General features: G+C 37.6%; 1 protein-coding gene across 2 annotated transcripts in view; it reads left to right on the top strand.

The window, feature by feature from the left end:
- The window catches only part of LOC146000471 (uncharacterized), a 59,213-nt gene that overhangs the window by 12,097 nt on the left and 21,696 nt on the right, over positions 1-25,420 (top strand). For both annotated transcript variants that reach the window (XM_083138133.1, XM_083138132.1), the window contains exons 2-5: positions 884-1,066; positions 14,953-15,144; positions 19,168-19,235; positions 23,882-24,036. In XM_083138133.1, the coding sequence (XP_082994259.1) occupies positions 884-1,066; positions 14,953-15,144; positions 19,168-19,235; positions 23,882-24,036 (598 nt within the window). The remainder of the gene's footprint in view (positions 1-883; positions 1,067-14,952; positions 15,145-19,167; positions 19,236-23,881; positions 24,037-25,420) is intronic.

Here is a 25,420-nt window from a genome sequence, read left to right as displayed (position 1 = left end):
GCCTGCCTAATCTAACCACAAATAGCCGTTGGCAAGTACAGAATTAGGAACGACTTGAGATGATTGAACCCCTCTCTGATTTTCTTCATATTTGGCATACTCACTAATTGAGGCCTCCTAATCATGAATCTGAAGTTAAAATTTGTCAGAAACGTCTAGAAATTGCAAAATAAGCGAAAATAAGGCGTTAGTTTTCGGAATGGAAACTGTCGATTTTTGCAAAATATTTTGTTTCACAGCCAAATTCCTGACACCAAATTTTAACTATGTTTGCCTAACCTAACCGAACTAACCTAACCATGTGCCAATGGTTCGTGGGGTTAGTGCCAATGGTTCGTGGGGCGAGCGTCAATGGTTCGTGGGGCTAGCGTCAATGGTTCGCAATTATTTCCAATTTCTAGATCCTGATACTACCACAACACCAAGTTTTAACTATGTTTGCCTAACCTAACCACGTGCCAATGGTTCGTGGGGCTTGCACTAATGGTTCATGAGGCTATCGTCAGTGGTTCGCAATTTCTAGACGTGACCGACAAATTTTAACTTCAAATATGTGATTAGGAGGCCTCAATTAGTGAGTATGTAAAATATGAAGAAAATCGGAGAGTGGTCCGGTCATCTCAAGTCATACCCAGAATTATATAGAAGTATATGAAAGTGAAAAACCAGTGTCAAGGAAACACAAATGTTTCAAACTTACTTCCACAATATTTTCCGACATTCGAGATGCATTTCTCATCATCCTGTACCACTTGTGTGGAAAACATTACACAGTTGGAACTGTGACCAGTTTCTGCATTTCATTCTTCATATTTTCCTATTTTTATATGTTTTCATTGTTGTAAATACATATATGCACAGGAAGTCATTTTTTTTCTTTTAGATATGTGGAATGGTGTAAAGTGGCAAAGAATCCGCGTCTTCCGCTGCAGATGTGTGTGCATGCATACATGTGTGAGTTCCATTTTAAAGATAACATGTTCAAAACTCCAGCCAGAGAGGCGCTTGTTCCGCTAGCATTGCCATACCTGTCTGAAGATAAGGAGGAAGAGACACCAATTGCTACGTAAGTAGTGAGCATGTTGCACAATTGTGTAATGTAATATGCAAACTGTAAATACACTTAAATTTCTCCTGATTTAAAAATTCAATAATTTGTATAGGCAATAATAGCAAACATTTTGTGTAAAATAATATACAAAATACTAATCATGTTAAACCGTAAATAGTGTCATTATCATTAAACTTTAAATAAATATGGCAGCTGATATTTTGCAAAATATAATAAAATAGTTGCCAAAATTCAGCTACAGAGACTAAAAAAATATTTTAAATTACAATTATGTAGAACATCTAGGATGTTTTATTTTCACTGGAAGAAAAAGTTACCGGTACTGAAATTATTATAGTTTCATTAACACACTTAACAAATATTTTCAATGTAGGTTCATAAATTTATATACAGCATCAGAAACAGAAAAATGTATATTTACATGTAGTTTATTTACTTGAATCAAACTGTTCAAATATTTTACAGGGCTGTTTACCAGAATAAGCCTTTCTGTAATAAAAACATATCTATATGTATAGTGTCAAAAAACCATACAAGCAATTTCAAGTGTGTTTTTTTTTAAATAAAAAAATCAATTTAAATATAAAAATAATCAAAAATTACTTTTTAAATATAAATCATGATTTTTATCGATCCTGCTACTACATGTAAATAACAAAATTTGATTCACCTGAAAATTATATTAGTGTTTTTAATTGCAGTAAGGTTTAACTGTTTGTAAATGTACATAATTTGTATATTTCGCCAACATAAATTATTAGTACGTGATTATTTGCTTCACAGACAAATGAAGTCAAATTTTGCTACATTTTTAAAGCATCACACATGTAACACTTTTTCCTTACTAATGCTTTTCATGCATTGATGCTATGTCACCATACTCAAGTTTCTTTCATTTGTTAGCAAACACCACAAAGTATTTTATAATTCTATGAAATCAGTTCATTAAGAATATTTTAACCCAATCTCATGTCTAGAACACTATATTTTGTATGGGAAATGTCACACACAATGCTGGAATTATAATATGTTCCCAGATTGCACATTTTCCAGCATTTTATTTATTGTTTTATCTTGGTCCCATGAAAAGTATAAAATTGCGATTCCATTGTCCTAGTGATTTACTTGGGAGTAAAAAAAAATAATATAAATATTTGCATTAAAAGAAAGAACTTTAATTCATTCAAAAACATATTTGATTCAAGACATCCCGGGTTCGATACCCGGTGGAGGCAAATAGTGGTTTGGATCTCACTTTAAACTGTAGGTCCAGTCCAGATTAGCCTTACTGTGCATAAACTGGACTTAAATCGTCAACTCAATCAATTGATTCAAGTACACGATTCAACTGGTTGCATGGACTAGCAATTGTGAGATTAATGACTTTTAGTCTGGCAGCTAACGAAAAAAAAAAGATAAAAATCTTGCACTTCTTGATAAAAGCAAGAGACTTAGTAGGATTAATTATACCATTTAAGCACATTTCAGCCAAGGAGTTCACATATATCTTCATGCTAATGGCTATCAAATTTTATTTGATGTATCAAATCAAATCAAAATAATTTATTCGTAATTAGGCAACTACACGTTGCAATAGACTTCGTCACAGTGAATTTACATTCCAATATTGTTATAAGCAAGGTTTAAATTGATTACAGCGTTTTAGATACAGTACACTATTGTACATGTTCAAGCATATATTACAATAAAAAATCATTTTACATACAAGTCCTTATTCTTAACAGTTTACACATGTTATGATTACACATCCTGGCTATTATACAGTACCCATATTCCTTTCACTGTAACATAATTCTATTTAGTGTTAAGGTAATGATAATGCTATCCCCGTATACGTTGTTGTTAGGTATATTTTACTTAATGATCTAAAGATACAGGGAGATTAGCTTCTTTAAACTCAGTTACATTATAAATACAATTTTCTGTTAGAAAATTTTGAATAGTTTTCCGGAATCTATTCATGTTCAACTGCCTAATGCTTAGGGTTAACAGATTGTAAAGTGTCTGAGCATTATATTTGTAACTGACTTTTGTTTTACTAAGTCTAATATGGGGTGTGCCAATATTATACTTTTTCCTAGTATTATAGTTGTGAACCTCTGAGTGCATCGGAAAGGCTCCGATGTTTTCTTTTACGTACATCAGTCACTGGTAAATATATATTGCAGGTAGATTCATTATTTTTAGTTCAATAAAAAAAGGTTTGCATGTAACCATATCAGACACACCCATAATGAACCTAATAGCCGTCTTTTGCCATTTGATTACCTGTTGTACACCACTAGAATTACCCCAGAGTAATGTGCCATGCAACAAGTCAGAATGGAAAAAGGCGTGTCACCATGTCTTTACTGACAGATTTTTTCAGTTTATATAAAATATATACTGCTGGACCAAAAAAAACCGGACACTTGCATTTTTTGTGATAACGCAATAGGTCGATAAAAGCTCTGGTACAAGGGCTAACTAAATGTTGCAGAAACTGAATTAAGTACGAATGCATAAACAAAGTCCGAGCCTATGAATGGTGCATATGGTACTACATGATCTGCCGAACATTCTGTAATATACCTGCGAGCTGTTATTGCAATTCAGATGTCAAATATTAAAGTGTCCGGTTTTCATTGTCCAGCAGTATATATGACCCTTGATAATATAAATGTATACCCAGCAACTTTACAGGCTCATTTTTGTTAATGTTTGTTGTGACATTCAACAATGAGAAGCATAACATTTCAGTTTTTGTGTTATTTAAGATTAATTTATTGGACTGTAGCCAGCTCCGAGTGATATCTACCATGGCTTGATTTGTTAAAAGCAGATTATTTAAGTCATTGTCACAAGTAACCAGTGTTGTGTCATCTTCATATATAATGGTTTTACATGGTAGATGGCTAGGTAAATCATTAATATATACCAAAAATAGAAAAGGGCCAATAACATAACCTTGTGGTACACCAGTAGTTACATTAAGTGGCATTGATACTGTATTGTTAATTTTAACTATTTGTTGTGGATTGGTGAGGTACGACTTAATTATGGATAGTTCTATACCTAAAATGCCATAGTGCTTCATTTTTCCAATAAGTAGATCATGTGGAGTAGTATCAAATGCTTTACTCAAATCAAGGAGAATTCCATATGTGTACAAACGAGATTCAAAACCTTCAATTATAGAATCCACCATAGATTTGACTGCTTGGATGGTAGAAAGTCCATTTCTAAAACCAAATTGCGATGGGTTTATAAGTTGATAACCTTCAAAAAAAGAAGTCAATTGTTTTTTCATACATTGTTCAAAAATGTTTGAGAAAATAGGTACAAGTGAAATGGGTCTATAGTTTCCTGGGTCACTTTTATCCCATTTTTTGTATATTGGAATAGTAATTGTAATTTTAAGGCAATCTGGGAATATTCCCTCTTGTAAACACCAGTTTATAAGGTATGTCAGTGGAAGGGCCAGTAAATCTTTGATTTTCTTGACTATGGCATTTGAGAAACCATAATAATCCTCACTATGTGAGTTTTTCATTTTCATTGTTATATTTACTATTTCTTGTGGATATACCTCATACCAATTAAATTTGATACCCTTTTCATGAGATTTACTTAAATTAACAAAAGTATCTTCAATGCTTTGAACATCTTGATCGTGGTTTTGTAATAATAGAGTACTGTGTACAAAGTGCTTATTAAATGCATCTGCGCTGATTTGTGTGGATATCTCTAGTTTATTTTTACCTACTTCATTTTTATTACTGTCCAAGCAGCTTTGCATTTATTGACAGAATTAGTTATGTAATTTTCATTAGCTTTCATTTTGGCCAGCTTAATTTATTTTCTATAATTATATAATGCCTTTTTGTATTCCATTTTAAGCTGACAGGTACCATTTTTATCTTTATTGTATAATCTGAGATTGTGTTGTCTATACTTTTCCAAATTACGCGTATACCATTTTCGTGTATTTATTTTTTGTTTGGTCTTATTATAGTTGACATCCTTAGTTTTTCTAGAGCAGTAGTAATTTAATAAACAAGTAATTGTGTTTATGAATCTATTCCATCCATCTATTACATTTTGACTTTCAATTATTAATTGATGTAAATTACTTTCATTTAAAGCAAAGCTTAACATAGATATATGGCTCACTCCGTGTAATCTAAAATTCTTAACCAGTTTGGTATTAGTGGGTTGTGTTGTTTGCAAGATTACTGGAATGAATAGCCAAAGGGCTTTGTGATCAGATAAGAGCAGTTCAATTGTTCCACATGATAATTCAGATATGTTTATATTAGTAATAATATTATCTAGGCAGGAAGCCTTTCTTGTTGGCTGATCATTAACATAATAATAATCAAATGATCTAAAAATATCCCATACAGTTTTCTTGTCATTATTGTCATTTAGAACATTTATATTAATATCTCCCACATATATAACCTTATACAGACTGTGTTTCTCAAGGAATGTAGTTATTTTTTTCCATTGTGTTATGAACAAATTTAAATCTGAGTTAGGTATTCTGTAAACTGTTATTGTAATTATTTTTATGTTATTGATGATAACCCCTGTCACCTTAAAACTTTCCTCTAGACAGAACTGTGTAATATCTAGTACCTTATAGTCAGTCATAAAATCAGATCGTATGTAAATCAACTCCTCCCGTGTAAATGCAAGCTTATAGTTGTGTGGTATGTACATTGTTTCCTCATATTTTCTTAACCAATGTTCATTCACACATAATATGTGACATGGGAATTCAGCAAGAGCAATTTCTAATTCCGGCAGCTTGTTTCTTATAGATTGCAAGTTAATATGTAATAGCATAATATTCATAGTATTAGAGTAGTCAAGATGAGAATTTATTTTGTTTTTGGCAGAGGTAATCGCCTTATTTCTAAAATTTCCATGAAAAGATTTAGTTAGATTTGATTGTGTGATCTGTCCCCATTGCAAGGATGGGCTACCTATGGAGGCAGATTGACAGCGTCGTTTCCCTGGTTTCACTTGTTCAATATTTCACTAACTAAATATCCTTTCCCAATTGTGTTAAGATGCAAACCATGATAGGTATGAAATCTTCTACCTATTTTACATATATCTACCACAGTTACATTGTCTATTTGCCCATGACCAATTAGGTAAATCATTTCGGTGAGGGACTGTGAAAACAAGAGTATTTTTGTATGTTTTAAGTCTAGTACCAGTTTTTGCATATTTTGAAGAAGCTTATTACCGTCATTTTTAGGGATGTCATTAGTACCTGCAAGTAACACCACTAGATCATGTGAGTTCAAATTTTTGCATTCCTTTACGACTTTTGTAGTGACATCTTGGAATGTGGCACCAGGTTTAATTGTGCTGTAAGTCTGTACACTGCTCTTATTTATGAGTTTTGTTGAAATATCCCTACCTGCCGCATAGAAATATATTCTACCACTTTCATTTATTTTGGATTGTACTTTAGACTTGCAATTGTACCTTGCACTATTGGAATCACTTCCTTTCTGCGTACCAGTTTCTTGATCTTCCAATTTTCCTGTGTTTTCTAGGGAACAGTAACGTATCTGCTTTTCATAGATATACGTAAGTAGTATAAACTATCATAAAATATATTAAAGAAGCTATTTCATTTTCACACGGAACTAAGCCATTAAAACTCATATAACCTGTAATTTCCCAAATTATATTTCCCAGTTTTGTAACAACGTTGATGTGCAAAGATTCTATATCTTGTCTGTAATGTTTGCTATTAAAAAAAGAAACATAAATAACTGTATTTTAATAATAGTAACAATGGATATTTTATTTTGAGATATGAGTATGTCATAGCTTCATATGCATATAAATGAACAGAAAAAGAGAATTGAAATGTTGATGAAATGGCACATTAATTGTTCTTACATGGTGCTGATAAAGACTGTCTTACCAGCCACCCAAAGTGGCTTACTTGTTTCTGGTGTGACAGTCGTAGCAGCCATCCATTAAAGCTTAACTCATCATTGTCTTGTTAAAGAGCTGTTTAAGAACCTGTTATCCTGCTATTCCTAGACAATGTGTAAAGAGTAGAGTGAGTGACGTGCTAGGAAGAAGACGTCTTGCGCGCCAGCTCTGTCTTCGTCCGTTTAAATCAAGTTGGAACGAATGTTTCGTGTGTCCAAAAGTGCCGGGAGTTAGTGCGGTGTGTGTGGTGATTGTTTTGTTTTTGGTGTTGTGTGGAGATCTGGAAGCCAGCTCTCCAGGAAGCCGTAAGTATTGAGCTTTTATAAACAATTTGCTTTATGAGAACTATCCTCCGAGTTTTCCCACGCGGTGACTTTTCGGAACAGTCAGCAAACCGTCGACACCACAATGAAAAATAAACTTTGAACTTATAATCGCAGACAATATATTTCAGTAAAATTACACACCTGTTTAGTGAAAAACAATCCCGAATGCCCCAAGAAGGGGAATCAAATCGAAAAATCCCCACACAGAATAAAACAAGAGAAAATGATACTCCATCCTTCCAAATTGGCGGTCCGGTCTCAGATCGGTCTGGCCTCCACTCACAAACAACAGTAGTTAATAAAAGACTGCGCTCCCAGGAAACATTAGAGGACCCAAGAAAGAAGAGAAACCAGCAGATAGGGGGCGGCCCCCAGTCCAGCCCCCCACCCCCCGTAATTACAAGGGGGAAGGGAATTGGATACAATGAACCCCATAATGGAAAATATTCCAGATACTGCGGATATACAGCTTGGACTCTTCATTAAACTGTCACTAGAGCTAAACCTGATGATAACCAAAGACAGGAACATCGCATCAGAGAATAAGACATCTATTCTGGGAATAGTTGCTAAAATGGCTCAGGTACACCAAGACACAGTGGCGGAGAACAAGTCTCTAAAAACAGCATGCGACATTCTGCAAAGCACTGCCAAAGCAGACTCCAAACCCTCCTACGCTCAAACGCTGGCCCAACCGGCGGTAACACAATCTGGGAAAACTGCACAAATACAGAAGACAGTGCAGAAACCCAAGCACACTGTCTTCATATCAGATGAGAATCAAACAAAAGATTCAAAAAAGGTGCAGGAGGTATTTACAAAGGCAATTAACCTCCCCAGGGATGGTATTAAAATAAAGCAAATGCGGACGACTAACAAAATGCTTATAGTGGAAACGGAGACCAGAGAAGAGGCAGAGAAGATAATAAATCATCGCGAACTTGCCAAACTCAAGATCAGGGCCGAATTTCCTAAAAAGAGAAATCCGCTTCTCATCGTCTACGATGTCCCTTCAAATAAATCCGAAACGGAGCTTTATGAGGAGATTTTCTTGTTGAATTTAGAGAATCATATATCATGGGAGGACTACATCAAAAAGTTTAATCTCAGATTTAAAACAGGACCACGCAACAGGGCAAATTGTCATTGCGTATTCGAAGCTACCCCTGACTTAAGAAAGATCCTACTAAAAACAAGCCAGGTTTTCATATCCTTCCAGTCATTGTCTATAAAAGACTACATTGCCGTGTCAAACTGCCATAAATGTGGAAATTTAGGACACATAAGCAAAAACTGCAAGGACAACGAAATCTGCACTCACTGTGCTTGCGAGGGGCATACCAGAAATAAGTGCCCCAGGATCGAAGAACCAAAGAAGTGTATACCCTGCCTCAGAAGGAAAAAAGAATGTGACGGCAAAGACTGCCCCACATATAACATTCATTTACAAAGACTAATTGAAAGAACCGATTATGGACCATAAGACAAACTCCAAACAGTCATCCAGGGCCAAGAACAGGAAAACACCCTGCCGCGTTCGCCGCGATGCAGCAAGGGCGGCAGCATACAGAGAAAGAAAGATAAGAGAATGGAAACTAATCTTAGCTACTAAAGAAGAGAAACCGATTGACGATCTAATTATTAACCTGCTAAAATCGACAATACTTAACTCAGAGTATTGCAATAGTCACTGCAATAACAATCCATTATCAAATTTTTACCTAACCAACAATCAATCCACCCCTCCAGCGAGACTACCTTACCAAATAATTAGTCGAAACATTCCCGGACTACCCATGAGCGTTTTCACCGCATTGCCTTGCATTTTCCCCACACTTAACCCCCCATATGGCTCCCCGGAGTCATCCTACTCTGAAATGCCACACAGTTATTCTCCACTTTCCTCATCCACCCCGCCATCACCAGTTTGTGCCTCACCAGTCCATGAACCTAATACAAACAATGTTTTAACTCTGCCTATGACCCCACCCGACTCTGCCTATGACCCCACCCGATTCCCCATCGGAATCACCCGAGAGACCTCACACTATCTACTATTCTCCTAAACTCAAAAGGACTACTCCCTCCCCTCCCTCGCCAACAAACATCCTTGCGCAACTGCACCTGGAGCCCACCCCCTCAGAACTTCCGCGAACAAACCTTGTAAACACAACCTCTGCTTCAGAAAATAACCTCAACCCCAACGCTCCTGAGTTCCAACCTTCCAGTAAATACCCTAATTTTTGCAAACCGACACTCCTAAACCCACCTACACCGGAAGTCACTTTCAATAACATAAACCCAGATACAATATATAAAGATTTCGAAACGTCTTTACGCCTCAGTCGGCTGGAACAGAAAGATAACCTGGCAACCGCACTGAGACTAATAATCAGATATAAACATAAGAACGGCAGAAACATTACTTTTCCATATCCGGAGGCTATAGACAAAATAACTCTAGCGTCAAATAACATACCAATTACGGAAAATGAACTCTTTGAACTCCTTGACAAGGTTTTCTCACGAAGGGAAATGCCCTTCGAGCTGGAAGACATTTATGCTGACTTCGCAAGGGCGTACGGAAGAGTCGCGTTTATCCACCATAAAGAATGGCCGCAATGTTACCAGATCGTCAGACATCCATGAACGGCCAAATAAGAGTCTTACAGGCCAACCTCAATGGTGCAAAACTAGCTACCCAGGAAATATTTGAATTCGCAAATATAAATAAAATTGATATTCTGTCCATTCAAGAACCGTATACTATTAATAGTAAAATACCATACGTACCGTCAGGAATAAAAGTATTACATGACAGCGAGAAACCACAAGCTGCTGTAATTTTAATGAACAAGAACATCATTCCAACCAAAATCGCTCAATTTTCGAACTCGCACATTAATTGTGTACAACTCTCCCTAGAAAACTTTACGTTCATCCTTATAAATAGTTATTGTCAATTCAGCACTAACCTCGAAATTTTTCTTGACAAGATTGGGGAAGCATGCGATGCCTACAACATCCACAAATTACTGATTACTGCGGATGCGAACTCTTCCTCCCCTTGGTGGCACGGCGACACAACGGATCCTAACGGAGAGTTGATGGAAGATTTTATTGCGAGCCACAACCTCTTTGTCGAAAATGCTCCTGGTAATCCGCCAACGTACAGGGGAAGAGCGGGGGCATCCAGCAACATAGACATCACTTTATCAAACAACAAACTCTCAGGAAAAGTGGGAGAGTGGAAGGTCTTCGACATGGAAACCACGAGTGACCATAACATAATCACCTTCTGTTTATTAACCAACATCAACGAACCCTCAAGCAAGGCCGAAAATACGTACGACTGGAGAAAAACTAATCATAGGCTTCTTATGCAAGCAATAAATCTCCCACCGCAGGTGGACTTTACAAAGACCGTGCATGAATGGGCAAAATACGTGACAGAAGAACTAAAAAATGCAATAGATCAATAAACCCCGAAATTATCGTCCAGCGGGAGACAATCTGGTAAGCTCTGGCCCAAAAAACTTAAAAACCTAAAGCAAGTCATGAAGAAAGCACGTAAGCTGTACCAGAGGATGCGAATACACGCTCTGAGGGTAATAAACTTAGATCTCTACAGGAGGGCCAAGAGCAGATACGAAGCCGAGCTGAAGAACTTTAAAACCAATAGCTGGAAACGCTTTGTCGAATCAAAATTAAAAAATGACAAATGGGGACTCCCCTATAGGGTTGCAATGGACAAGATAAAGATTGGAACTGGTTTTACAACTCTGCAGAAAGAGGACGGCACCTACACCAAGGACCTGCAAGACACAGCGGAATTGCTACTTAACACTCTACTTCCCGATGATAACGTAAATGAAGATAACTACACCCATAAATACATCAGAAGTAATTATAAAGAAAAAAAAAACAACAGACCCCTCCTTCCCTTCAGCGTGGAGGAGGTCATAACTGTAATCACGGCCACAAGAAGCAAAAAATCGCCGGGTCCAGACAAAATTCCTGCCGAAATCATTAAAATGGCAACCCCGGCAATCGCCCCTTTCCTAACGTCTCTGTACAATCAATGTCTCATTGCTAAGGAATTTCCGAAAATTTGAAAGGAATCTGAACTTATTATTATTAAAAAAGACGGGAAAAAAGAGGAAACGCACCCAAAGTCGTACAGACCGATCTGTCTTATCAACATATTGCGAAAAATATTCGAAAAATTACTGACTAAAAGACTTTTGGAATTCACAGCTTTAACAAACAGCTCAGACATTCAATTCGGCTTCACGAAAGGCAGATCTACCGAAGACGCTATAAACAATCTATTAAACACGATTGGCTTGGTTGATGAGAAATATGCGGTGGCGGTGCTGGCGGATATATCGGGGGCCTTCGACAACCTCTGGTGGCCCCACCTCTTCCAAACTTTGCGGAACTTGGACTGTCCTGGGACACTGTACACTATCTTACTTGACTACCTCACCGACAGGAGAGTGTTTTTATCTCTTCCAGAAGGAAAAATCAACAAACTTATATCTAAAGGGTGCCCACAGGGATCGGTACTCGGTCCACACTTGTGGAATGCTAATTTCGAACCATGTCTCCAAGTCATGAAGGGCCTACAGGTAGTACACAAGTGTATTGCGTATGCAGATGACTTATTGCTGGTGATAACTGGAAATTCCAGATGGGAGATTGAATCACGCACTTCTACTGCTCTTAATAGATTGACGCAATGGTGTAACAAAGCCAAATTGGATCTTTCTGCGAATAAAACCAACTATGTTTTACTAAAAGGAAAATTAAGTTTTAACAGAAACCCTACAATTAAAATAAATAATAATTCCATCAAAAGAGTGAAGGAAGTAAAATATCTCGGAGTCACTCTCTACGAGGGGCTGCTTTTCAAGAGGCACATCGAAACCATTACCTCTAAAGCAGAACTAATAATGAACAAGGTGGCCACAATAGCCTCCAACAAATTCCATCTGCCACCCTCAACTTGGAAAACGAACTTGGTCTACATTTATGACTCGATAGTATCGTATGGTGCATCTGCGTGGGCATCGACATCCGTAGGGAAATCGACATACGTGCATAGACTCAGATCGTCGCAGAGAAAGGTTCTGCTCAGGCTAACCGGGGCGTTCAGAACAACATCTACCGAAGCCTTGCTCACAGTAACGGGCACCTTGCCGTTGGATTACATTATAAAGCTCCGGGCCCTTTCCTACTTTTTCAGGAAGGGCAACGAAAGAAAGATAACCGAGATGCTAGGAAACTTCTACCCAACATTCCGTGACATAAAGCATAGAGTAAGAGAGGATTGGCAGAGGGAATGGAGCTCTTCCGAGAAGGGTAGGAGACTCTACCAGTTCATGCCGAACACGAACGAGCCTTTGGTGCATAAAAACAAGGGGTTCTCGAGGGGCTTGATCCATTTTCACACGGGCCACGGCCCATACGGCACCCATCTTTTAAAAACTGAGAGACGAGACAACAATCTCTGCAGGTCCTGCACGACGGAAATCGACACCCCAGAGCACAAGGTATTTTTCTGCCAATCTTCGGACGAAATTATCATCGCAGCGAGGCGGGAACTTCCCCACACGGACGTCTACAATCTGCTAAGGAGTCCACATTTTGATAAATTAAATGCTCTGGCAGACACAGTGTCTGATGCGGAGCTGAAGATATTCATGTGAGATAATCGCCGGCGACCTTTTGCCCCCCTGCCCCGCCCAGCCCCCGCCGAAACACCAAGAAGGAATCCGAGGAGAGGAATCCCTGCGCCGCCTCCCGAGCCCCTCCCCGAAGAGGAGTCACCGGAGGGTGCGTCGGGGCGTCGCTGCTGCGATGTCGCCGCTGGACGAAGGAGGCGGCCGAGAGAAGAAGAATCCACCCACCTCGCACGCCTGGGGAACGACACAGGAAGTACATGAGACGGATGGAACGGCGTTAGGAGGAACAGCAGTGTTAAGTAAATGATGTCAGCTCGATCCCCAGGGAGGACCAAAAAATGCTAAAGAAACAAATTTTAAAAAATTAATTAAAAAAAAAAAAATCCCAAAACAAGAAACTGACATCCCGGGAGCTTCCCTTCTGGAGATTTTTAATTTACTTAAGAAAGCTTATCTGATCAAATTAGATCAAATAAATGAATCACCGCTGGAAGCCAGTGGACTCCCTGGGAGTTGAGCTCGGGACTGAGATTAGAATTACAATTTAAGATTATAATTTAACAACATCTAATATATGTATGTTCATTGCGTTCAATTAACTTACACAAGTTGTACGCTTAGCATGGTTAAACATATTCTATTTTTCTTATGTAATATATTAATGTTTATATTTCTTGTACTTTAAACATATATAATTTTAACAGGTGAAGGTAATAAAGGGATATTTTTAGTTTCATAAACATTAATCACTCCCGTTACATTGATTAAATAATTAAATAATAATGTAATAAAACAAAAAGTTATGACCCCTGGTAGTGAGACGGGCGTGATAGGATGCCATTTTATAATGTAGAGAAGCAACGACAATAAAGCATCGTTCTTCACACGGACATTGCTCCTTGTCCGTCGTGATCCCTTGTCCCCTCCCTGGAATGCAGACGCTGCACTCTTGCATGGACGTGTGCCAGATCAGCAGTTGTGCACGCGGCGGTAACGACCCTAAAGAATTCAAATACAAATACAAATATCACACTCCAAAATTTTAATTTTATCTCTTCTTTCTAATTAATGAATAGCAATCAGTGTGGGCGCAGGATGCGGCCTTTTTTTGTTCTCCCTGCTCTGGTATGCCAGACTGGGGCTCTGGACTTGTGAGTTGGGTTCTGTGGGTTTGATGAGGAAAATAATCTTGTACATCAAACCGCTCTGGAATGCCGGAATGGAATCTTCTGCGACTCCAATATTATGCATGCTTGTCTCACTGCCAGGGAATCGTTATCGAGAATGTTATTGAAGATGTTCTTCATGATGTTGTTGAAATAATATTGTTATGTAATGTAATGTCATGTCATCTGTTCTGGATTCCAGAACAGAAATAATATCACATAAAGTACATCAATTATATCATGTATATGTTCCTTGTATAACATTACAATTTATTATTATTATACCTATTTTAAAATGCAAATAGTAATAAATAGAGGAAATAAAGTCGGGGGAACCGTCAAATTCGGAGGAACTGACGTCCTGGTATATTTTTAGGAACCAGGACAATAAGACCATACCCTCGAATGTAGGCGGGAGGAGCCGGGCTTACTTCGGGGGTTCCCCCCTTATTACATGTATTGAATAGCTGTATATTTGTGTATGATTGTTGCTTATAGTTGATAATTGTCTAAATTATATGATAATGCAAATTCAGTATGTAATGTAATAATGTAATAAAGGGAATTATTATTATTTTGTTATCCTGCTATTCCTAGACAATGTGTAAAGAGTAGAAGATAACCTTGTAATAATATTAATTACTAATTGCTAATTGAATTCATCTATCATGTACTAAGTTATATCAAAATGTTCAACATTTTATCTATATGTGTATTGAAACTCATTTATGCAGGGACCCCCAGGCTCCTGTTAAGAATTCACCATTGCCTTTGCCAGCTTCACAGCCTACAGCATTCTCACCTGCTGACAAGAAGCCACGTGAAGATGCAGTTCCTCCAGGTCCAGTGCCTCTGCCTGTGCCTGTCATTTATGACCATGACTATTGTTCTGACATTAGCAGTTTGGATTATCAGAATCTAGGATTGTGAGTATATGTTTTCTTGTCAAGAGTGGGGGTGATAGTGTGCAAGATAAAGTGGAGTTGGACGTAGAATTCTGTTCAAACTCATGAATCCAATGTTATAAGTTGCTAATATGCTTCCAACAAAAAATCCAGCATGGCACTTATTTTCCAAGCTGGCAGAAGATGGGAAATTTTGGGGACTTCAGCTTGTTACCTCACATTCCACTACACAGCAAAAATGTTATTTTGAAATGAAGCGTGTTATTAGAATCAATTTAAAATCAAATAATCTTTTTCACACAGGAAACTAAAAATCGATGTTGCAAAACCTCTTGAAGGTCAAGGCCTGCCCCATGGCTGAGTGGTTAGCACGTTGTGCTACGACCCCAGGAGTCCCAGGGTCCAAATTCTGGCCTGGACATGGGTGATCTTTTTGACTGTTCCTTCGTTAATTTTGTATCATCACTCATCCTCATCTTCGTGATTAGCTAAAAGTGGCAGAAATGCGAAGAAAAATAAACCAAATCATGAATCACGCACCAGTCAAGGCCTGCCAGGTGACTTTTTATTGAGTGATACATGTTAATTGAATTCAGTCCCAACTTCTGTTATCGAGATATGAGTTTGAATTTAGGGCTGAACTGATAGTGAAGCCAATACTCTTTTTGATTCTCACCAATAATCAGGCTTGAAAATTGTAACAGTTAAAAGCAGGATTAATATTAATCCTAAGTATTCCACTGTGATTATACACATCGTTTACCTGTGTTTTGCTCTAAAATATTCAAAGAATTACATTGGAAGTAGTCATCGAATCACACAATACAGGTGCAAAATACTTGAAAATTGAAACTTTAGATGTAATTTTCACGAGTATTGGACTCCACATATTGTCACACAGCATTTTTACAGAACCTGGAAAATGCTCAAACTCTGAAAAAATATCGGACGATGTTGATGAATAAATTATGACTGATACTTACTGATACCATTACTCTTTGTATTGGTTGATACTGATATATATTGGCATAGCCCTATTTTATTTCTTTTCTATCTTGTTCCCTAATTTTCCTCATGATAGCGGGTCAGTGTAGTTTTTAGTTCCCATCAGGGATCTGATTTTGAACCATTTGAATTTTCTTGGTAAACAAGGAAGTCAAAAAGTATCCTTATTTTTTTATTAACATACTATGTACTAGGGATGGATGGGCCACCTATAAAGTACCGATATAAAATTTACCGATACCGATAACCAATATTCTACTGATCGAATATAAAATTCCAAATGACCCTTGAAGAATTTGAATGGTTCATTGACCTCTTTAATGAATGTGTTTCCAGGTGACTGCAATGCAAAAGAATGTGCATATTTAGACATTTACTGTTTATAGGATATAGAGATTATCTATAAAAATTATAATAAATGGCATAATTTTGCACTAAATTAAAATATATTTATTTATAGATATATCAGATTGGTAAAATAATCGGTAATTTTAACGATACGTTGATACACCAATATGCCTATATTGGCTGATGCCGATAGAGTACCGATTAATCTGTCACATACCTTCTACAGGGAGGTTATTTCAGTCGGTCGTTTACCGCCAGCGTGTTGGCCGTTCAGCGGACTCTTCACGCAACAGGTCCCGGCAAATTGCGTTCAGGAAGTCCGTAACAGAAACAGCTTGTTTTGTAATGTTTCCACTTTTCACAATTTCAGTTACAATTACAATTGAAATAAGCACGTACCTTGTCGCAAGGATGCTGGAAAAGGTGTCCTCCCAAATACAAATATTTCTGACATATAATCTTAGATTAGACATCGCTACTTTATCGTCAGTTGACAGAAATGGAAGACAGCATCCCGGCACATAAAGCAAACCGAAAGCGTAAAATGATATTTAAAAGTAATAATAATGATGATCACTAACCTCCTGTGTTATAAGAGATGTTGAAAATGACCTCCTTCAACATCAATACAACACGTTTCTTAGGTTCAAGAGATCCTGTCTCTCGTAATTCCCTGACCACTTTTCTGCAAGAATTTGTTTTCATGTAATTATCGTACATAAAAGCTCTCTGTTCAAGACTATATTTGTTTAACGGCATAAGTAATGAATGAATAACAATTAACACACAATAAAGCACTGGCCATGAGTAGCACATTACAATAACACAGTATAAACAACACGCGTACTGATAAACGCAAACAGAAGTGAACATGAACGTACACTGACTACGTCTGGTAGCCGACAGTGTTGCTAACCATTTTTCGGCAATGTCCCTACAGACGTAGTCAAAATGTCCCTACAACTGACCAAATGTCCGTACGCCAAGTAAAGCGACTAAAAAAAAAACATCACCTCATGAGCATGCAAAACAAGATAAAATATACACATTTACTTACCAAATCTTTCTGCTGGGTGCTTCCACAATTAATGAAGGAGCAAATTTACAATACATGACCCCTCCCCGATTTTTGTAATATTTGGCATACTCACTAATTGAGGCCTCCAAATCACGAATTTGAAGTTAAAATTTGGGGGTCACGTGTAGAAATTGCAAAATAAGTGAAATTGAGTGGGACGGGAATTTTTTTTCCCGATCCCGGTCCTGACTTTTCAGGATCCCGCACACCCCTAATGAATAACATTGAGTCGTTTACTGTTGATTATGTTATTTGAAGTCATACATGTTGCTGCTGTGAAGAGATAGATGTTGGTTGGTGATATATATGCTGTATTTCCTTCAGTCTTTAACAATTTTGGTCCCATTTTATTTCCCTTTTTTGTTTTTGTATCACTTAACATTGAAAATATTCTTTCCGTTTCCACGTTAGAATGCGGCAATGTTAGCACTATTTTCGCGAGAGTGGAAATGTTTTCAAAAAAGAACTTACCTTGAAAGTTTTTGGTAACCGATAACATATTCCAAAATTCTGATGAAGATTTGTTAGTTAGTTCTTTTTTCTCCTCCTCACTAAAGTATCCAGATAAAGTAATTCATAAAATGTCATTTTCCAAGATTGAAAAAAGTACCTACGTTTTCCCTCATTTGGCAAAATCTGTCCCTATGTCCCTACACGGGCGAAATTTAGTGAAAAGTCCCTATGCGTAGGGACATGTCCCTATGGTTGGCATCACTGCTGACACGTGCAGTATGAAGCGCTGACAACTCCCCCAACCCCCGATAAACTGCCGGCGCTGTCGCAACAACTGAGGATAAAGTAGGGATGTCTAATCTAAAATTAGATGTCAGAAATATTTGTATTTGGGAGGGCACCTTGTTGCATGAAGAGTCCGCCGAACGGCCGTCACTCTGGCGGTAAACGACTGAAATAACCTCCCTGTATGTACTAATAGGATTGAAAAAACATATCACTTTTCAGCATAGTCCTTGCAGTGTTTCTAGTGGCCCTGGGTTCAAACTCGAATTTGACATGAAAAATCCCTCTTCTGATTGAATGCTTACCCACCAATGCTTCGTTTATCTTGTCTCATCATCTGTACTGAACTTTTTACCATCGAACCTATGGCCAATAGTATCGGACTGTATTGATGAATAAATTATGTTGTCCTGTGTTTTGTCCTTATATGTGCTGAGTTCTCCCTTACAGCCTCAGCTTTTAACCCAGGTAAGGATATTTTACTGCCCAGACCCTTGTTTATTTTAGTTATGGTAAGGGGTTGGGCCTGTATAATGTGATGGGTGCAAAATAGCCTAAGAGCTGATGCACTCACATTTTTAAATTCAATCAAATGATCAACCAATTTTATGATCCAGGATTTTACATTTTCCCTCATTATTCATTCAATCTTGATGGTCTGAACATAGCAAAATGTTATAAAATTTCCTCCATTTTACATTTTACCACTGTTTTTTCCAACTTGGTCCCCTGAAAAACATAAATTTTGATGTTCCACTATTTCAGACTGCAATAGAAATGCCTATGTCGGTACAATTATATTCTTTGCTATAGGTAATAATTTTGCATCGTTTTTCAAATATAAAATTATTTATTACTATGTACATTCTTTTCAGCTTTAAATCAACTCCATCATGTGAAGATGCAAACTCTGTAGCTGGAGGAGATGATTGCAATGATAATGGTAAGTGCTGTGTTCACCCTCATTATAGAAAAAATTCTTAACATGCACTGCTGGCAGTGGCGGTGCCAGGATTAATCATCTGGGGGTTGCTGAGGGGGTGCAGAATAAAATTTAGGGGGTTGCGATGTTAAAAATAAAGAACGCATGAAATATGCATGCATGTTTTAGCAAGAGGCGCAACCACAAATTTGTGTCTGAGGGGGAGGGGGGCAAGTATCAGGATAAATGCCAATAATAATAATGACGTCATTATTATTAATAGTAGTATAGAGCGACCACAAGGAAAGAAAACTTGGATGAAAAGTCCCCGCACAGCTTTCCCTTCAGGCCATAAAGAAGCATGTCCACTCTGCCCCTCCCCTCCACGTGGGAGCACGGTGCACAGGAGTCGTGGGTCTGCGCAGGTTTCTTTGATTGTGGTTCCACTATAGTAGTAGTAGTATCAAAGACAGTATTATCCTCGTAAATCATGCACAAAGGGGAGCAGTCAATACTAAAGCATTTGTGTTGGACAAACAATTTGAAATATTTTTTATACATGTTCAACTTCACATTAGCTTAATAATTGAAAACAAGCTCAAACATAAAATGCATGACAAATATAATTCTTTTTGTACATATGATATTTAAAACTTTCATGTACAACATATGTTTTACACATATGCAACATGGATCGATGCAAAAAATATAGAAAATACATATGCAACATGTTAACACTAAATTGTGTACGTATTCAAAGTTTCTTTAATACATATACATAACATATTATTTAAATGCATTACATAATCAATTCATCCATCTCATAACAAACCAACAGCAAAAATGTTCCTTTTCAAACAAACAATTGTTCATACATTTAAGACCAAACTGCTTAGCAGTAGCAGTCGGAAGTACATAGTTGATCTTACTTCTCTCTCTGGTAATTTACAATGCATTTCAGAAAAGAATGATATTGCTCACTTTGATTGCAAGTAAATTATTAGATCCAAATTCTTGCAAACTTAAAACAATATTAATTTAATAGGACAATGCATTCTCTTATAACATTTTAATTTAGATTGTTTGCCGCCCCCTAGCTACGGATCTGAACTTTTACGAATATACAAAATGTATTTTTATTTGCATAAAATTTGAAATCTAGGCTGGCAATTGCCTCTCTGTTCCCCCCTGCAGGTGCCCTGGCTGTCTGGAAGAAAAAATAAAGAAATACATGAAAACTAATTACATCTTGAGTATCATTTTGGCCTGCTGCTCTTAGATTATGCTAGCCTTGCTTTTTTTTTTCCACTTCAATGTTTGCCCCTTGCCGCCCCATAAAATTGATTGCGGCTTCTCCCTCAATGCTTGGCTGTTGTATATAATAACAGCAGTCTCACTACAATACCTAACATTCAGGTGCTCAATGTGACTACGACATATGACACTGTAACGGTTAATGTTTTCAACATAAGTTTTGAATAGGGGTGCTGAAGAAAATTAGGGGGTGTGCAAACACCCCTTCACGCCCCTGACTGCTGGCCTCCATGGCGGGGTGGTTAGCACACTACTTTATGATACCAGAGGTTCCAGATTTGAATCCTGGCTTGGACATGGGAGTTGTTTGCCAGTGTCCTTCATCAATTTCATCACTCATCCTCATCTTCACGATTAGCCAAAAGTGGTAGAAATGCAAGGTAAAATAAACCAAATCATTTAGCATGCGCTGACATAAATATGTCTGATCTTCTCCAAGCTTCTCCATGTACAGGTCTTCAGACATTCTTACATTCAGACAATGGATATTTTGACAGCCAGACAATCCCAACTACCATTACATTACTTTGCACTCAAGGGCCTGAAGTCCCCCTCCCAAATCCTACAAATGTTTTGTTGGAAATAGTGTATTGTGGTGATTAATTTTACGTCCTTTACAGGAAGCATTTTGTATAATGAGTTGTAATGTACTGAGAAATTCATCTTCAGGGCTTCTACCCCCTCCTCCTCTTGTGGCCAACACAATAGACCAAAGTGAACAAAAAAAGTAGTATGTTACAGTGGTATATTCCTACAACCATGCAAAATCACTTTGAAAATAGTTTGATACTTCTTGGGGTGGAAATAATAACAATGTATAGGAAAAGCAGTGTTGCCATCTTAACAGAAAAATAATTTTCGAAAATCACATCTAGTATTGGCAACCAAATTTGCAGGGAAGCATGGTAAAAGACTACTCTTTGAGGACACATAATCTTCATCCCACAATTTTGAAAACAAATGGAAGATAAAGAAATTGTAATTTTCTGGTAATTTTGAAAATTTGACTAAGTTACATAGCATAATTTTTGGAGGGGAAAAATCGACAGACCATAACCCCTTTTCAGACAGATACTTCATCCCTGCTTGCAACACTTGCCTTTCCATTTTCCTGCACAGCATGTACTTAGCACCAATCATGGCTCTGCTCTGTTGAAAGAGACCAACATTTAGTGACTGAAATTGACACTCCCGTATGCAGTCCCTAAATTATTTTATGATTAGATAAATTAGTCTAGGTCAGGCTCATTGTTTCTGGGACACTTCAGATTATACAGGGTGTCATTTTAATGGCGCCCACGGACCACGGAAACGTACAGAAGACATCAAAACAAAGAACTTTTCTCAGTAACATTTTTCTCGTTGGTGCGTAGTTTCGCTGCTACAGTCGCCCAAAAAAGCACATTTTGCCGCCTGAATGCTGGCAACCACACACAACATTTGATTGCATTTGTGACGTCATATCCCGTCGTGAAGCGATGTGTTCCAGGGTTGCCAGGAACACACATATTCTGTAAAAAATGATATAGCTACATCAGCCACATTATGTACCGTAAAACAAAACGAGAAAACACGTTCTGTAACCTAAGAGGAAGTAAACAAACAATACGAAAAATGGTAGAAATAAAATAGAACTCAAGTGGAAGTGGTCATATCGAATTTTGCTTCAGTTTACATGTCAAATATTTGCAAATCTAGTTACCAAGTTGGCATCTACAATTTAGTCTATCTACTTCGTCCTTCTGATACTAGTTGTCTGTGACACAGTGAAACAGAACAAATGACAAAATACAAATGAAAAAACTCAAAATTCCAAATTTAAGCAACACATAGGCTAATATAATGTATATTCAGGGCATTATGAGGCAAGTGGCAAAATCGTTGAAAATACAGGGATATATGTAGTAGTAATACAAGCTCTCCGACGACTGTGTTTACCCATGCACCGGATACACATGTAATAGTTGCAGCTGAGAACAGGACATTCGTTACTGATTCATAATTAGATTGTTACTGTGGTTGTACGTGTTTTAGCCGAAATGTAACAATGTGAACCTCGGATACTTCCCTTATCAGTACAAAAGTACCACATGGCATCTGGACACAAACCTGTAGATATTAAACTTTCAACAACTTTGCAAATATTTGACATGTAGTTGGGCGTAAACAGCCACATGTAAGCTGTAAGTCCAATAACATTTATTGTTGTTGATATTTGACATGTAGGCTGAGACAAAATCCGATACTGACACTTCATTTTCAATACGTCTTGTACCATTTCTCATATCGTTGGTTCAATTTCCCCTTCCGCTGAGATGACTGCTGATCTTCAGGCTGGTAGGCTATGATTTTCGGTCTACTGGACGCGTTCCTCGCTTTGTTTTACAGCTAATAATGTGGTTGGTAGTTTGTAATTTTTCACAAAATTTGCATGTTCCTTGCAACCCTGCCGTGTGCTGTTTCACCGTAGGAAATGACGTCACAGATACGATCAAATGTTGTGTTGGGTTGCCAGCATCCAGGCGGCAAAACGGTCTTTTTTGAACGGCTGTAGCGTCGAATCGACGCACCAACGAGAAAAATGTTACTGAGAAATGTTGTGTGTTTTGATGTCCTCTATACGAATCTGTGGTCCGTGGGCGCCATTAAAATGACACCCTGTATAATAAATCAATTAAAGGTGTTCAGGTTGTTAACTCACAACACCCGATCTTGATAATAGTGCTGCTGCATGCATGCTGTTTTTCTGTAGGGGTTTTCTCCCTTAGCCTTTGAAGATTCCTCTTCTCTCTATTACTCCCAAGAGAGTAGGTTGCCTCTTCTGCCAACTGTGCCATATCGAAGGACTCCTTCTCCACTGCATCTGCTGTTAAGGACTTCACTGTAACCCTGGCAAGGGGCCCTTACATGATACTATCAGCTGGAGCCAGCTGAATGTTTTTTTATGAGGTGTTACTCCTCTAGGTTCCTTCGCCTTCTCACCAGTTGAGATGAGCATCCATCGTCTTCCGCCATTGGAGCCGTTGACCAATAGGTTGCTTCTTAGTCTGGCTCCTCCTCACTAGCCTGCCAGCATGGGAGTAGCTATGCTACAGCTGATATAGCATAGTGAATCATCATCAGAGCATGCAAGCCCCACCACCAACTACAAGGTCACTCAACCACTAGGTGAGGGCTTCTGGGACAATCCTTGTAAAAATATAAGTTGCTATGTTTTTCTTATCAGTTAACCGTGAAGATTTATATTGAAGACTGCCGGAAAAGAGATTAACATTAAACTTTTTAATAATTATAACAATGTGTAAGTTGCAAATAAGTGTGTCAAGTTGTGTTCCACTTCTCTTTCGTTGTAGGAGGAGTTGATCATTCAGCAAATGCTTTGAACTCAAAAATGTGTAACCTGTGCAGGATTTGTGCAAATGTTTCATCAAGTTTTGTACCTATATTCACTGATCAAGGGCTTAAAGAGAAGGTAGAAGAAAAAATTCACCATTGTCTGCCTATTACAGTAAGTAATCTTTGTTCTTCATTTTTTGATTGCCTGTGGTGCATTCAATTTACTTCATAATATCTAATTTTTGTTATATATCCATACTTGACATAAATAACCACAATAATCCAATTGAAATAGTTTCTTCACAATAATCAATGTGATATATTTTGTATTTCAACTATTTTCTTTTACTTGTGATTAGTCACATGTTCATAATGCATCATAAATCAAAATTTTTGGTTTGCTGGCATATTAAAATTAGGTAATACTAGAATTTTAAAATTTTGATCTATTTTAAAAAATAATACTTTCCATTCTGATAAACTTATCCATATTGTTTTGCATCTTGTATTGCTATTTTATTCCCATTTACAGTTACTCGAAATATTACAATTAAAAATTTCTTAACGTCATTTATGTAGTTTATTGACTACATATGGACCATTTCATGTCAAATCAACAGACCATCTACCACCATGCCTTCCAATTTTGACCAAATTTGCATATTTTGTTCCCTCAGGTCACCTGATCATGTGTGCATATATATTTTTTCAAAACGTTTAGTTAAAATTGGAGATGATACCCCATGGTGCAACAGCCCGTTGAGGGTCAGGGCCTACCTACTGACTGCCAGCCTCACTCCCATGTGATCCTAAGTGCTGCGACACCAAGGGTCCCAAGTTCGAATCCCGCTCGGGCTTTGTTGTTTGTGAATGTCCACTCATCATTTCATCACTCATCCCCATCTTCGCAAATTAGCCAAGAGGCACAAAACATGAAGTAAAATAAACTAAATCAATCAATCAATCAAACCATGTGATCCTAAGTTACAGGTTGACGTGTGGTCAGCATGACGAACCCCCAGTGGTTGTAGGTTTTCATGAGTGAGTTACACTACTCATTCGTAGATCTCCAATTTCCTCACGATGGTGGGTGGCCATCGGTCCCATACACAGGCCGAAATCTCGTTAGCAAAGTTGTTACGGTTCCCCCAGGAGACTCGAACCTGTGCATGTCCCTTAGCCAGAGCTCAGAGCATGATGCTTTAGTCCACATGGCCACAATGCGGGACTAAAATTGGAGCAGTGGCTTTAAATTTTACCATTGTCCCATTGCTTTGACATTGAATGGCACGTACAATATCTTTTCAAGACAATATTAGCACACAGTACACATTTTCACAAATATTTCATAAGATAACAAGGCTGCATTAAGTATCGGACAATTGACAAGGAAACTTTTAATATTGTGCTTTGGGGGTTTATGTTGTGGTTGATTACCATGTGTGATTACAAAATGAGGTAGTAAATGTACAATTAATGTTGCATCTTAATTTTAACATTGCAAGCCTAAATTATATGTAATGTTTCTATCAAACACTAAATATGCATTTACACTT

The sequence above is a fragment of the Lepisma saccharinum genome, chromosome 16, assembly GCF_977018435.1.
Source record: "Lepisma saccharinum chromosome 16, izLepSacc3.1, whole genome shotgun sequence".
Taxonomy (NCBI): domain Eukaryota; kingdom Metazoa; phylum Arthropoda; class Insecta; order Zygentoma; family Lepismatidae; genus Lepisma; species Lepisma saccharinum.
The sequence above is the reverse complement of the archived record's forward strand: the minus strand, read 5'-3'. Positions and strand labels throughout refer to the sequence as shown.